The 16,849-nt window shown below is 40.2% G+C and overlaps 1 protein-coding gene across 1 annotated transcript in view; it reads left to right on the forward strand.

Annotated features, from left to right (window-relative positions):
• Positions 1–1,872, forward strand: part of LOC143536980 (transcription factor bHLH62-like) — a 3,131-nt gene extending 1,259 nt beyond the window's left edge. Inside the window, exons 1-7 of the mRNA XM_077030851.1 lie at positions 1–344; positions 430–603; positions 667–732; positions 872–940; positions 1,040–1,111; positions 1,209–1,358; positions 1,442–1,872. The exon at positions 1–344 is cut by the window's left edge and continues 1,259 nt beyond it. Coding sequence (XP_076886966.1) covers positions 1–344; positions 430–603; positions 667–732; positions 872–940; positions 1,040–1,111; positions 1,209–1,358; positions 1,442–1,561 — 995 coding nt within the window. The 3' untranslated portion in view covers positions 1,562–1,872. The remainder of the gene's footprint in view (positions 345–429; positions 604–666; positions 733–871; positions 941–1,039; positions 1,112–1,208; positions 1,359–1,441) is intronic.
• Positions 1,873–16,849: the final 14,977 nt, after the last annotated feature.

Genomic DNA, 16,849 nt, shown 5'->3' on the forward strand with positions numbered 1-16,849 from the left:
CAATCATGGATCATCATAGGAATCAAATTCCCGGGAATTCGCTAGTTCCTGGGAATCATCAACTCCCACCCGCTCCGTTCTCTACGGATTCTGGATTCGTAGAGAGAGCAGCAAGATTATCTTGCTTTGGAATGAAAGAACTTGAATTCCCTCATATGGTGGAATTAGGAAAGTTGTCAAGAGTGTCAAGTAATCAGTCTTTCAAGACTGCTGAACTGAACCCATATGTGGAAACTGGAACTAGAGATCAAAGTACTATTTCCAATGGTAGAAAGAGAAAGGAAATCTCTAAGGGGAAAGGAATAGAAACACAATCCAGTACTCTGTCTAGTAAAGACAATAAGGTTAGTTAACTCAATTATTTTGATTTTCTTGAAATACAACAAAATAAATAGTTTAACGTACCTAGTAAAATCTCACTCATAACAGGCATTTGATGCGAAAAGAAGCAAGTCAAATGAAGAAGGGAATGGAATTGGAAAGGAAGAAGGGAATCTGAAACCTGCTAAGGAAAATGCAAAACAACCCGAGCCGCCAAAGGACTACATTCATGTTAGAGCAAGACGGGGTCAAGCTACCGATAGCCATAGTCTTGCAGAAAGGGTATGCCAATTCCATTCCGTTACTCTCGTGTCAGTTCCATTCCTAATAATTTGGATTTTTCAGTTCAGAAGAGAAAAGATCAGTGAGAGAATGAAGTTCCTTCAAGATCTTGTCCCTGGTTGTAGCAAGGTAAATAAAAAATCGTATAAAGTAATTTTTTTTTAAATTTACTAGTGGTCCATTTATCCTTTTATATAAAACAAATATATATTTGGAATTAATTTATAAAAATTTGATTGCTAATTTGAGACGGGATTTTCGTTTAAAGGTGACCGGAAAAGCTGTTATGCTCGATGAGATTATAAACTACGTGCAGTCGTTGCAAAGACAAGTCGAGGTATATACCAACATACCTATAAATTCATAATTTCATATAGTGTGAATTTTTTATTTTTTTTATTATTTAAATGGTATTACTGATTCTTTTTTTGTCTAGTTCTTGTCAATGAAATTAGCAACCATTAATCCTAGGACGGATATGAACATGGAAGTGGTTTTATTAAAAGATGTAAGTTATTCATAATCTTTCTTCATGAAAGATGTGTTAATGTGTTATATAACTTTGATTTTCCTTGTAATTTACTTCATTTTTGGCCTATTTGCAGACTCAGGCTTCCATGTTAAATACCATGAACCATATGGATGCACTGGCTCAGCCGTTATATGCCATGGCTCACAACGGTCCACAAAACTCATTGACATCAATGATGCACTGGCCAAACATGAAGTCATCACATGCTGATGGTTTTGGTGAAGTAAGTTACTAATATCTAATAAATAATAATGTTATATCTTGTAAGGTTTTGTTGTTAACTCATCTTAAAATCGAAAACCTTAGCCTTTGGCGTTCTGGGAAAATGATCTTCAGAGTGTTGTACATACGGGGTTCAGCCAAAGTCAAGGACCGCGCTTCCCCGGTGAGTTGACTTTTTCATCAAGAAAGACAATCAACATCTAAAAAAGCAATTTAACCTTATGTATGAACTCTTTGACTCGATACAGGAACAATGTGCGCGGGTCAAATGAAAGTTGAACTATGATACCGAATTTATTGACGTAGCTATTTAGATAATTTGTATAGATAAAGGAAGAAGACGTGTATCTTCGCCTATTTTTACAAGAAATTGTTGTATAATTTTAATACTAATTTCTATAAGTTTGTGAGGTAAAATATGTAAAATGTTGTAACATGGTGCAATGGTTGCAACCTTGTTTTTTTTCACATGTTTTTTTTAACAATATGATATATCTAATCATTATATTTGTTTATATTTATTTTTTTTACCCATTGTTTAAACACCCCTCGTGTCATAGTGTGCGGGTTTTTAACTGTCCATACATCTTTAATCATATTACCTAGACAACAACATATTACTCGTCCATTGATTACGCGAATAATTGTGATATTTTGTCAAGATCCCGTAACAAACTTCACACATTCTCAACTTTGCGGGCCACCCCACGAAAAAAAAAAGATTTTTGAATTCTTGATGGTTGTCTTTAGAGGTGCACAAATCGGGTTCACCTTGAAAACCCGAACCGGCTCGGAACCGGTTTTTTTCACACCGGGTAGAAAATGAAACCGGTTCCAGTCAGGAACCGGTTCGGTTCCCGACCCGAACCGATGCCCAGAAATGCAAACTTTTAGGAACCGGGTAGGTTGGAACCGGAACCGGTTTTTACGTAAAAACCGGTTCCACCGGTTTTTTTTGAAATTTAAACATTATAGCCGTTAGGAACCGGTTCCAACGGCTATATAGCCGTTTTTGACCATTGGAACCGGTTTTTTAACTATAAATAGGTTATCTTCTTTCTATAAATAGCAAGGTTTGTTTGTGTACTTGTTAAACCACTCCCAAAACTATAAAACACACTCCAAACCACAATTAACCTTAAACCGACAACAAATGGCAACCAATGATGACGTTGTTATGGTGATCGAAACAACAAGATGCCCCGATGTTTGGGTTCATTACGATTTGTGTCTCATGACCGACTCACATGAGTTGGCACGTTGCAAATATTGCTCGAAGTTTCTTAAAGCAGCGTCCAACTCGACATTACGAAAACATACGAATAAGTATTGTCGAGAGAAAAGAAGAATGGAAGCTAAAAAAACGGAAGTGGGAGAGTCATCCGGCTCTACAACCCAAAAATAAGTATTCCCGGATTAAAACGACGGACTTTGTTTTTTATGTTATAGTTGTTATGTTTAGTATCGTTTATGTTTTAACAATGTTTGTAATAGTTATTTTTTAGATGAATAAAATGTTCGTCGTTATTAAAAAAGTAACAAACAATTAATCATGAGTAACAAAAGTAATTATAATAAAACAAATCAAAACTAAATATTAGTTGAACAAGTTACAAATAATTTTACCAAAACAAATAATTACAACTCTTCTTCGTCTTCATTCTCGTCTTCACCCTCGTCTTCGTTATCGGAAGAAACCCCGTCCTCCGCCTCCTCATCATGAATATGACGCTCTATTGGTATTTCGTCTTCAAAGTTCGCCTTGTGTTGTACACGATCCACCGCATCCAAATGGTCCTTTAGGCAAATGCAAACCTCTAGAGACTCGGGAGTTAGTTTTGTTCTTCGCATAGATAACACCCTCCCACTAAGAGAAAAAACCGATTCGGAAGCAACCGTTGAGGCTTGTACGGCAAGCAAATCACGAGCCATGGCGGATAGAATGGGAAATTCGTTTTGTTTACCTTTCCACCAAGCCAACAAATCAATATTGCGAATTTCGTCGACCGTTGCGCCCTCAACATAGTTTGCTCCACTATATCGACCAAGTTCGCTACTTGGTGTGTTTCCTCTTTGCCTCTTAGATGCCGATTCACGAATCCCATTCATCAAGTTTATAAGTGGGTCATTGCACGGCCTACCAGTTGTTGTTTTTTTCACAAAAGACGATCTCGTGCTTGGACCATACATTTGAAAATAATGGTCATAAAGGTCTTGAAGGTTTTTGTTGAACTTGTCCTTCGCTTCCGTCGACAACTTCGGGTCAATCTCGTGCATACCTAAGTTGTCGAATATTTCCTCAATCGTTGTTTCAAACCCATTAACATTCCAATAGGGGTTTAATGCGGCGGCACAAGTAAAGACCGGCGGTATGATTTCAAAATATTTTATGAACTTTTCTTTCATCACCGCAACAATATTTTCGAAAAGTTTGTTCTTCTCCGCAAAGCTTTTAAAAACACAAGACATATAGTACAATTCTTGCAAAACCCAACAACTAGTAGGGTAATAGACTCCCGATAATTTTGTTGTTGACTTTTTGAACACATCAAGATACTCCAACAAATAACCGACTTGGACCCAAACACTTTCCGGAAACATATCGGCCTCGCGTTCTTCAACAAGATTGTTATGAAAAGCTTGTAAAGTTTGGCGTTGGGCAAAAGCACACTTTAACATATGACAAGTTGAGTTCCAACGGGTTGGAACGTCCCAATTCGGCCCCAAATACTTTCTTTCAACCGACTTGCAATAGTTCTTATATTCAAGATGTCTTCTTTTACCACTTTTGAAGACATCTTGTAACATAAGTCTAAAGTATTTTAAATCATCACAAATGTGTTCATTGTCAAGACCTATTTGGACAACCAAGTTGATGATATGTGCAACACATCGGACATGAAAAAAATCCCCGAAACAAGGTGGTGAATATTTAATGATAAATTTTTCAGCCGCCTTATGTAACACCCCGACCGATGGCGGATTATACATCGGGGCGCCACGTATTGTTTCATTACTCGTGACACTATTTGGGTGTCAATATTTATTAAATACATTTACCGCGCACGCGCAGAACACAAATCTCACGAAGTAACATAAAATTTATCATATCATAACTCAAAATATTCAAATAACATAAACTTGTCTTGTTACATTTTAAACTAGGTCCAAAAGAAAAGAAAACATCCTATGTGTCCTCAAGCTTCCAGAAACAGCTACAGCAAACCTGAACATGTGTTAAAATAAAACGTCAACACTTGCGTGTCGGTGAGAAATCAAGATTAATACATATAAATAGATAACAATATCTGCGCGCATCATGTGTATAACTGGTGTTCAACAAGGGTGTAATCAGATTGTGATCAAGCCTTAGATCATAGCTCATAGTTCAATCCGTGCTCCCAATTGAGCACAAAAACAAGAAAACTGTGCAAGTGTAAACAAAAGAGAAATCATAAACGATAGTTCTCCCGTGTTCATCTAATGGATCCATGAAAACTGCGGAATAGGCCGACAAGACGGTTAATGATCCACACATACAAATAAACAGCCAAGTCTACGTCCATAACACATGGGGTTTTGCGCGACAAAAGTTTATAAACAAGTTTAAGACTCAAGTTTGTACGAACACATGAACATCCCAAAACATTAAAAATAAAAAGGGATTAGGTACGAGATTACTCACCTGAAAAAGGTGTGTTGAAAGATAAAGCAAGAACCAACTTTTAAACAAGCACAAGTTAACCTATAAATAAGAGTTTATTGGTTTAATGATTTGTTTTATGCCTTGAATATATGTTAGCATAGTAATATGTATCTTTAACAAATTATTATATATTATATATTACCGGAAATCTGGGCAGGACAAGGGAAAAGATGAAGGCAGAGAGAGGAGGCGGCTGAGGAACAACGGCAGAGGGCAAGGTGAAGAGAGCAAAGGGAGAAGGATTTGGGGAGAGTTTAAGTGTAGTGTGTGTAGTGTTAAGAAAATGGTTTAATTTATAGGCAAACCCTAGGGAACACAATCCCTAGAAAAGAGGAAAAGATCTCAACAAATCAAGCAAAAGATATTAAAAAGCATAAGATACCCAAAAGATATGGCAGCAGGGGAACAGGAAAAAGGGCTGACAGGTTACAGAATAAAGCATGGGAGGTGTCAGATAAAACACTGTTCAAGGCATGCAAAAGAAGATTTCAAAAGATTATGTCAGTCACTTTTTCTGTCAACCAATAGGATTGGTGCGCATGCTGCGCCGAAAGTGGCTTTTCGGACAGATGTCGGAACTGACCTACAGTGCTTCAAACAAAAGATAAGATATCAAAAGATACAGGCTGACCTAAACAGAAGAAAAGACTTAAAGTTTAGCGCGAGAAGATTCGAGCGCACGCGCGAGGGCAAAGGCAGACAGAACAAGCCTTAGCGCGCTGCGAGAAGAACTATAATCCTTAGCGCGCCGCGGGAAGAACTATAATCCTTAGCGCGTCGCGGGAAGAACTATAATCCTTAGCGCGTCGCGGGAAGAACTACAAATTCTTAGCGCGTCGCGGGAAGAACTACCGTTCTTAGCGCGCTGCGAGAAGAATTACAATTCTTAGCGCGCTGCGAGAAGAGTTCGCCTCGCGTATCGCAGGAACAGCCGGTCTTCACGCAGGCTTCCTTGTAAAGAGTCTGGCGCGTGGAGCTGCGCAGACATCCTTAGGCGGGAAGAACCAAAGGACAAGCAAAGAGTTAAGAGAAAAGGGGTTCAAGGCGTAAGGGTTAAGCAGAGGGGCGGGACGGCAACAAGAGAGAGAAAAGGGCGAGATGGCGACAAGAAAGAAAAGGGCGGGATGGCGACAAGAGAGAAAGAGGGAGGCGGGAAGAAATTAATACTATTATTATTATTATTAAGTAATATAAAAATATTTATATAATTTATTTAATGTTAAATTTACAAAGATTAATAATCAAATTTTAAATCATAAAAAGAATCGGATTCGAAAACGGGTACCTGGGTCTGGTCGGATTGGGCAGTTGTCACAGTCTCCCCTACTTTAAGAAATTTCGTCCCGAAATTTATCTCGAAGTAGGTTGGGCAGAGAAAAGGTGCGGGTACTTGATCTTCATCTGATCTTCCCTTTCCCAAGTGAACTCGGCTCCCTGCTTGGACTGCCAACGAACTTTAACAATAGGGATGCGACTGCGCTTGGTTTGCTTTACCTCGCGATCCATAATCTCAACAGGCTTCTCAACGAAATGCATAGACTCGTCAACTTGAACTTCATCAAGTGGTATGTGGAGGTTCTCGTCAGCTAAACATTTCTTGAGATTGGATACATGGAACGTTGGATGCACATTGCTGAGCGCGGGCGGCAGGTCCAGTTTGTAGGCAACTTTTCCCACACGCGCGAGAATCTTGAACGGACCAACATAACGAGGCGCAAGCTTACATTTCTTCCCAAAGCGGACAACACCCTTCCAGGGCGACACTTTGAGGAGAACAAGATCACCAACTAGAAATTCGAGAGGCTTCCGCCTGCGATCTGCGTAACTCTTCTGTCGGCTTCTGGCAGTCAGCAGATGATCACGGATCTTGGCGATTTTATCGGTTGTCTCTTGAACTAGTTCGGGTCCTGTGATTTGAACTTCACCCACATCGTTCCAACAAATCGGTGAGCGGCACTTTCGACCGTAAAGTGCTTCAAATGGGGCTATACCGATGCTGGAATGATAGCTGTTATTATAAGAGAACTCGATCAGAGGTAGGTGTGAATCCCAATTACCTCCAAAATCAAGAACACAAGATCGAAGCATATCCTCAAGGGTTTGGATGGTTCGCTCAGACTGTCCGTCAGTCTGGGGATGGTATGCAGTACTCATGTCCAAACGAGTTCCTAGCGCAGATTGGAGAGATTTCCAAAAGCGAGATATAAAACGGCCATCGCGATCGGATATGATGCTCAAAGGAGTACCATGACGGCAGACAATTTCCTTGACATAAAGATGCGCAAGTTGTTCAACACGGTAGGTTTCACGAATGGGCAGAAAGTGGGCAGACTTGGTCAATCGATCCACTATTACCCAAATGCTATCATGTTTGCTTGCGGTCAAGGGTAACTTGGTGATAAAGTCCATTGCTATACATTCCCATTTCCACGTAGGAATTTCAGGTTGTTCGAGCAAACCAGATGGGCGTTGATGTTCAGCTTTAACCTTAGAACAAGTTAGGCATTTAGCTACGAACACAGCAATATCCTTTTTCATACCAGGCCACCAAAAAGAAAGGCGCAAATCTTTGTACATTTTGTCAGCACCAGGATGAACTGAATACCGAGATTTGTGCGCTTCACTCAGTATGACAGAGCGAAGATTCTCATCATTGGGAATCCAGACGCGATTGAGATAACAGAGAATTCCACTCAGATTAGGGACAAAATGCGCTTCCGCGCCACACGCTAACTCGGCGCGAAGGTTGCCATTGCTGATGGATGCGCGCTGCGCGTCACGAATGCGTGATTCAAGATTGCTTTGAATCGGCGCGAAATGAAGCTGCGTGCACGACAAGATACAGTTAAGTTGGCTGGGTTTTCGGCTGAGCGCATCGGCTACCACATTAGCCTTTCCAGGGTGATATCGGATCTCACAATCGTAATCGCTGATGAGTTCGTTCCATCGACGTTGTCTCATGTTAAGTTCCTTTTGATCAAAAATATGCTGAAGGCTTTTATGGTCGGTGTAAAGGATACACTTAGTCCCATAGAGGTAGTGTCTCCAGATTTTTAAGGCAAATACAACTGCACCAAGTTCGAGGTCGTGAGTCGTATAATTCTTTTCATGAATTTTGAGTTGCCTAGACGCGTAAGCGATAACCTTGCCTCGTTGCATAAGTACACAACCGAGACCTTGGTTGGAGGCATCACAATACACGACAAAATCATCATTACCCTCTGGTAAAGTTAGAACAGGAGCTTCGCACAACAATCGCTTGAGCGTTTGAAAGGCTTCTTCTTGCTTCGAGCCCCAAATATACGGTTTGCCTTTGTGCGTTAAAGCTGTTAAAGGCAAAGCAATCTTTGAGAAGTTCGAAATAAATCGCCGGTAGTAACCAGCTAAGCCCAAAAAGGAACGGATTTCGGTAGGAGTGGATGGCGTAATCCAGTTCTTGATTGCTTCAATCTTGGATGGGTCGACATGAATACCCATCTTGTTTACAACATGACCAAGAAACTGTACTTCATCCGACCAAAACTCACACTTGGAGAGTTTGGCAAAGAGTTGCTCGGTTCGAAGCTTTTGCAACACCAACCGAAGATGTTGCTCATGCTCGGCCTTGCTTTTAGAATAAACCAGAACGTCATCGATAAACACAATCACAAATTTATCCAAGAAAGGCCTACACACCCGATTCATTAGATCCATGAAAACGGCGGGTGCGTTGGTTAAACCGAAGGACATGACCAAGAATTCAAAATGGCCATAGCGGGTTCGAAAAGCAGTCTTGGGAATATCCTCTTCGCGGATACGCAACTGGTGATAGCCCGAACGGAGATCGATCTTGGAGAAACAAGAGGCACCTTGGAGTTGGTCAAAGAGGTCGTCAATACGCGGTAAAGGATACCGGTTCTTAATGGTGAGCTTGTTCAGCTCGCGGTAATCAATACACATGCGAAACGTACCATCTTTCTTTTTAACGAACAACACCGGAGCACCCCATGGCGAAGAGCTAGGGCGAATGAATCCTTTAGCGGTCAACTCTTGAAGTTGACTTGCTAATTCTTGCATTTCAGCGGGTGCAAGTCGATAAGGAGATTTGGCTACGGGGGATGCGCCAGGGACAAGATCAACACGAAACTCGACTTCCCGAGCGGGAGGTAAACCAGAAAGATCATCGGGAAAGACTTCAGGAAAGTCACGCACGATGGGGATTTCAGAAAGTTTCTTCTCTCCTTCATCGGGTTTGACCACATGGGCTAAGAATGCAACACATTTCTTCCGCAAAAGTCTTCGGGCTTCAGTGCATGACATTATTTTAAGACCGTTAGATGGTTTCTCGCCGTAGATATGCAGATCACCATTTTCTCGAGGAATGCGAATCATCTTCTTGGCGCAGATAACTTCGGCGCGATTATGCGAGAGCCAGTCCATTCCAATAATCACATCAAAACTTCCAAGAGGCATAGGAATGAGGTCGATTAGAAAATCATGTTCATTAAGATTTAGCGTGCAATCTTTGATCACGGAGTTTATTAAAATAGTTTCACCATTAGCCAATTCAACTGAAAAGTTTTCGTTTAAGTTTACTCGCGGTCGCGCAAGTTTTTGCTCAAAGGCGCGAGAAATAAAACTTCTATCGGCGCCAGTATCAAAAAGTATGGATGCATATAGTCCGTTAAGTAAAAATGTACCATTAACCACGTCATTATTCGCTTGCGCTTGGTGCGCGGTTATATTAAAAGCTCGTCCGCGCGTCACTTGGTTCGAAATTTGGTTAACTGGGTTCGCTTGCGTAATCTGAACTTGTAGTCTCGGGCACGCGTTCCGAAAATGACTGGGATCACCGCAGTTATAGCACGACCTGGGTCGTGGATTAGGGTATGTTGGTTGTGGGTTCTGCAGGTAGGTTGGTGGTGTTTGCGCAATTGGGTTGGAGGGAAGGACTCTACAGTTCTCAGCAGTGTGACCAGTACGGCCACATCGGTTACATTGTCGACACGGGACTTGAGGTGGGTGGTGAAGTCTACAGGTTGGGCAAAAGGGTTGGTTTCCTGTGTAGGGTTTCTTAGTTGACGGGGCAGGGAGTGCTGGATTGGTTAAGGCATAGTTGTGGACTACAGGAGGTGTTGGGTAGGTCGACAGTGGGTTAGGCGCGTAAACTGGAGGTTGGTAGGTGGGTTGCTGGACAATGGGCGGGCTGGTAAGCGCGTAGGCTTGATGATTGGTTTTGCGCCTGCGCTTAAGGTTGTTACGGTTTGAGGGTTCTGGTTTGGTTTCTTTTGGTTCTGGGACAGTCTTGGTGGGTTTGGTCTTTTCGGCTCCCCGCAGGAACAGGGTTCCTGCCCTGACATGGTTGTCGCTGAGCACAGCGGCCAACTCGATGGCGTCAGAGAGGGTTAGTGGGTTCCTGGCCCATACAGAATCTTGGATTTCCATGGGGAGACCCCCAAGAAACTTTTCGATGGCTCGGCGGGAAGGGGTAACTAGGTGCGGGACAAGCAAACTTAATTCATGGAAGCGCGTCGCGTACTCGCGCGCTTCGCCACTGTACTGTTTCAAGTTCCAAAATTCTTCCTCAAGGCGCTTTATTTCATTGGGAGGGCAGAATTCTCTAGTCAAAAGTTCCTTGAATTCCTCCCAGAGCATGCTAGAAGCAGCCTCTGCGCCACGCGCATGAGCTACTCCGTTCCACCATGTAAGCGCCCTTGATTCCAGGACACTTGAGGCGTATAAGGTTCGTCGGTCTGGAGGGCAATGGGTATGGAGGAAAGTGTTTTCAATTTTCTCGAGCCACTGGAGCATTATGGTGGCTCCTTCAAGTCCGGTGAATTTCGGAGGGTTACCTGCATTGAAGGATTTAATATTGTATCCGAGGGGTTGGTATTAGTTTGGTTTAAGGCTTGGGCTATTGCGGCGGCCATTTCCTGGGAACGTTGCTGCCTACGTCTGCGCGCGGCCTCTCTCCTTTGATAACGAGCTGATAGCGGAGGCATTCTATAAAAGTTTTAGTTTTCGTTAATATCTTGGTATGGGAAATCGTTCTAGCGCATAGAATATCGTCGCAAAGCTTGTTTCGCGGAGTTAAATGCTATCAAATTTTGAAGTAAAATATGAATTTAAATGCAAACTTAATACAGGTAATGAATTCGAATTGAAAATCGACAATTCATGCATCACCATGACTTTCCGAATTCTCAATTGAAAATATCGAGTAAATGGATATTGGAGATTGACAATTCATGTATCACCATGACTTTTCAAATCTTCAATTTAAAATATCTAGTAAATGAATATTGGAGATTGACAATTCATGTATCACCATGACTTTTCAAATCTTCAATTTAAAACATAAAGTTAATGGTAATTGAAAATCAACTATTCATGTACCACCATGACTTCTCGGATTTTCAATCCCCACAACAAACGAATATGTAAGTAAAGAAATAAATTGAAATTTAATAAAAATCGAAAGATCGCGAATAAAACATGAAATCAAGTGCTGCGTAAGCGCAAGCATATTTTATAAATATCGAGTAAATAACAATTAGCGCGCAAAAATGAGATATTTCTCATGCGCGAAAAGGGACTCTTAGGTATTCTAGGTCGTTACGTCTAACCACCTATCCAAAAGTCACGGAGCTCTGAGGAACAACGGAACTGACCTGAAAAAGGTGTGTTGAAAGATAAAGCAAGAACCAACTTTTAAACAAGCACAAGTTAACCTATAAATAAGAGTTTATTGGTTTAATGATTTGTTTTATGCCTTGAATATATGTTAGCATAGTAATATGTATCTTTAACAAATTATTATATATTATATATTACCGGAAATCTGGGCAGGACAAGGGAAAAGATGAAGGCAGAGAGAGGAGGCGGCTGAGGAACAACGGCAGAGGGCAAGGTGAAGAGAGCAAAGGGAGAAGGATTTGGGGAGAGTTTAAGTGTAGTGTGTGTAGTGTTAAGAAAATGGTTTAATTTATAGGCAAACCCTAGGGAACACAATCCCTAGAAAAGAGGAAAAGATCTCAACAAATCAAGCAAAAGATATTAAAAAGCATAAGAAAACAAAAGCAAAAGATACCCAAAAGATATGGCAGCAGGGGAACAGGAAAAAGGTCTGACAGGTTACAGAATAAAGCATGGGAGGTGTCAGATAAAACACTGTTCAAGGCATGCAAAAGAAGATTTCAAAAGATTATGTCAGTCACTTTTTCTGTCAACCAATAGGATTGGTGCGCATGCTGCGCCGAAAGTGGCTTTTCGGACAGATGTCGGAACTGACCTACAGTGCTTCAAACAAAAGATAAGATATCAAAAGATACAGGCTGACCTAAACAGAAGAAAAGACTTAAAGTTTAGCGCGAGAAGATTCGAGCGCACGCGCGAGGGCAAAGGCAGACAGAACAAGCCTTAGCGCGCTGCGAGAAGAACTATAATCCTTAGCGCGCCGCGGGAAGAACTATAATCCTTAGCGCGTCGCGGGAAGAACTATAATCCTTAGCGCGTCGCGGGAAGAACTACAAATTCTTAGCGCGTCGCGGGAAGAACTACCGTTCTTAGCGCGCTGCGAGAAGAACTACAATTCTTAGCGCGCTGCGAGAAGAATTACAATTCTTAGCGCGCTGCGAGAAGAGTTCGCCTCGCGTATCGCAGGAACAGTCGGTCTTCACGCAGGCTTCCTTGTAAAGAGTCTGGCGCGTGGAGCTGCGCAGACATCCTTAGGCGGGAAGAACCAAAGGACAAGCAAAGAGTTAAGAGAAAAGGGGTTCAAGGCGTAAGGGCTAAGCAGAGGGGCGGGACGGCAACAAGAGAGAGAAAAGGGCGAGATGGCGACAAGAAAGAAAATGGCGGGATGGCGACAAGAGAGAAAGAGGGAGGCGGGAAGAAATTAATACTATTATTATTATTATTAAGTAATATAAAAATATTTATATAATTTATTTAATGTTAAATTTACAAAGATTAATAATCAAATTTTAAATCATAAAAAGAATCGGATTCGAAAACGGGTACCTGGGTCGGGTCGGATTGGGCAGTTGTCACACCTTAGTATTGTTTGAAGCGTTGTCAAACGAAATCGAAAATATTTTATTTCTCAAGTTGTAAGTCGTTATAACTTCATCAAGTAATTCAAACAATTTTTCGGCGGTATGTGGGAACGGGAAGTTTTCAAAAGCGATGGTGCGTTTCATCAATTGCCATGTCACCGGATCAACCCAATGAGCGGTGACACATATGTATGATTCGGGCAACCCGTGTGGTGCCGACCAAATATCGGTAGTTAAACTAACCATGGCTTCTAAAGAATGAAAAGACTCGATTAACTCTTTTTTAGCACACTCCCACAACCTGATACAATGACGCTTAAGGTAGTACGACTTACATGTGTGTATCTCGGTTGTAGAGTTTCGCGAATCAACGACGTCAACTCCGGGTCATCAAAGTGGTTAAACGGCAAACCTCGTTGAATAACGAACTTTGCCATTCTATCTTGAACTTGAGTCGTGTTGTAACGAAATAGTGTACCATCTTTACCCAAGTCAATTTGATCGGTCGCGCCAATCCCTTTCAACGCCTTGCAATATGGCTTCTCGATGTGCTTTCTCAAAGTAGAGTTGGAATCGTGCTTTAATATTGAACCACATAGTTTGCAACGAGCCTTTTGATAACCTTCGTCATCCACAATCAAATCCCAATTCTTCCATACGTCTTGGTTGCGGTTATGGTTGACTACCGTAACAACCCTTGGGTCCTCCGTAACAGGAACGGGGGCAACAAAAACACTCTTCTTAGCCTTGTTGTTAGTTTTTTTGATGGGTGCCATAATAATATTTAGTTGGATGGTCGGGTAAAGGAACGGGTTTGCTAAAGGAGTAGTATTGTAGTTTGTTTTTGAGTTTGGTGGTGAAACAAGTAATGGAAACAACTTATATATAGGTTTGGCCCAAAAACCGGTTCCAACGGCTATATTACCGTTGGAACCGGTTCCAACGGATCTATTGTCTTAAAAACCGGTTCCAACGGCTATATTACCGTTGGAACCGGTTCCAACGGCTAATTGGTGTCTAAAAAAACCGGTTCCAACGGCTATATTACCGTTGGAACCGGTTCCAACGGCTAGTTTGACTTTTGTTTGACCCTTCAAAAAAACCCGTCGGAACCGGTTATTCCGGGTACGAACCAAACCGGTTCCAATTAAGAACCGGGTAGGAACCGGTTTGGAACCGGTACTGACATATAAATATGAGAACCGGGTACGATTTTCGGGTACAAAAATACCCAAACCGGGTATTGTTCCAACCGGGTTGGAACTGGAACCGGTTCCGGTTCGGTTCCACCAGTTAGGTTCCGGAACCGGTTTTTTTGTGCAAGTTGTCTTTCTTTAAGAAGTGTCATAATCAATGGCAATGAAAATTGGTTTTGAAGATAAGAAAAAATGGCAGCTTTAGAATAAAGATTAGATGTTGATTTTCGTATTATTAATTGTAAACCAGCTGTTAGTAGGGACATTTAAGAACAACTCCATTCTGGAATCCAATATTGACAACCATTTGATTCCACCGTTCTTTTTTACTATCCTGGAATGACATTATGACAGACAACATTTAGAGGTGAATCTTTTTCCCCAAGATGTTTTCTTTACTTGGTACTTTATGCTATACTTGTACCTTGTTTCTAAAGTTAGTAGTGTGAGCCATGTATATAGGCTTGCCCAATCTCAAGGTGTACTATTGTACTATTAAGGTTTTATATCTTTAAAATGTGTGATTAATTAGATTGTATGTATGTATGTGTGTGTGTGAGAGAGAGAGAGAGAGATTTGTCCTAAAAGTCAGATACGGTGAAATGTAGCGAAATTTTTTTTACAAACATTTTCCAGGCGGATCAATGTATTCTTGGATTTATTTTTAGTGAATCTTAAGCATATAAGTATGTGTATGAGAAACAGTATATCGATAAACAATGTTAGGTCCCAGTATTACAATACAACTCATTAATACATTTATAATATTAACCACGGTCGTGTCTATACATACATATAACGCTTGTGTGCACACATGATACATACGCGTGTTTGTCTTTACGTATAAATATATATGTCCTGTTTTTCTATACACACACAAACTCATATTTGTCTACAATTACAATTAATCATCAAGAAATTATTGCAAAGACAAGGGGGAAAGGAATCAAAATCCCAGGTTGGCCAAGGAATCAAAGACCTGTTTTAATTGACAATCATCTGCATTAGAAACATATTAAAAAATAAAATCTTATCTTTTTTGGATAAGTAGAATGTCTAAAGTGGTGGCTTTTAGATGTAGAAAGATACCCATTGAGAGATAGACAGCCAAACTCTACATGAAAGCTTGGCTTACAAAGTCTTTAGCAAAGTTCCAAATTCAACAATTGGATCTCCCTTTTATCACTTCACATTCTTTTTAAATAAATGTAGTTTATTTACAAATTTTTCACCATTTTAACCATGTTGAGTTAACTGGTTTCCTTCAGGATTAACTATTCCTTCAATCATATTTTAGTTGATGGAGAGGTACTTTTGAAGTAGGGTACAAAGGATGTAACTAGAGACTAGAGAGGATGATTGATGGCCCCTTTGATTTAATATGTACCTAACAGTAGTTGTAACCAAATTTCTTGAAGAATGACATTGACATTACATGGACTAAAGTTGATAACTTGGTAGATAATAATATTAAAGGATTGCCAAACATGGTCAATGGAGTTCAATCCTCTAGATCCTAGATTATCCATCTTGGTTTGTCTAAATAGATCCAAGCATTGCCAAAGATTATCCGACAATGCTAAAGTGAATCGTAAATGGACACATGGTTACATTTTTATCTAATGGAGGTGTTAATTGGTACACGTCATTAATCAACAAGGGTGTGAGTTATAGACACGATATAAACCTAACACAAAATTCACATATTTTGGTTTGGTCTAAACATGTCCGTGTCAGCTTTAAGTTGAACTTGCAAACCTGCTTAGATAAACGAGTTGGATTCTAGCCCGCATGTTAACCCATTTATTTTAATTTTTTAAAGTGTTTTGCGTCATAACTTAAACCTAAAAAGAGAAATGAACATCAAGTTTTATAGTTTAAGCATAAATGTTTTATACACATTTGAGTTTTTATGTAAATTTATAATTTTAGAGTATTAATATGAAAAAACGAAGAAAAAGAAAGAAATTGTGTTGTGTTTAGGTTCATGTAAAATTTTCAAAGTTCGTGTCTAGTATGATCCGCGAACACATCCTGTTTAGCATTCCCGTAAATTAATTTAAATTAATCACAACACCATCAAAGCATATTGGTAGTGTACAAGTAATGCCTTCAAACCCTTTTTCTAATACTGATATTGGCAAGACTGAATGGTATTTCTTGAAAGAAGCAATCTTTATTAATAATTTACTAAAAAGTCAACATTATAGCCTCTTTTGACTTTGGTTAAAAGTCATAAGAAAGCAAGATGAATAATGGAGTTTCATGATTAAGTGAGAATAGAACAAAGAAAAACCAAAAGTATAAAATAAAAGTAATAGTTAGGAAAGATTGATTGAAGGTGTTTCCATGTGGGGTTTCATTTGTTTATTATCAACTATAATTAGGAATAGTCCATTTACCAGCCTGTCACTAATTATCATAGCTTAATTTAGGTACAAATCACCTTCTTTTCTCACTTTATGTCTCTTTCTTTCACCTGAACAAGCATCATTTTCTTCTTTTTATTGTATTGATTTCTTTATCTTTTTCTTCATTGTCGTTATTAAGTATT

This window comes from Bidens hawaiensis, unplaced genomic scaffold (assembly GCF_021521415.1).
Source record: "Bidens hawaiensis isolate Kalapana, Puna unplaced genomic scaffold, B.hawaiensis_p1.1 tig00011076_1, whole genome shotgun sequence".
In the NCBI taxonomy this organism is placed as follows: Eukaryota; Viridiplantae; Streptophyta; class Magnoliopsida; order Asterales; family Asteraceae; genus Bidens; species Bidens hawaiensis.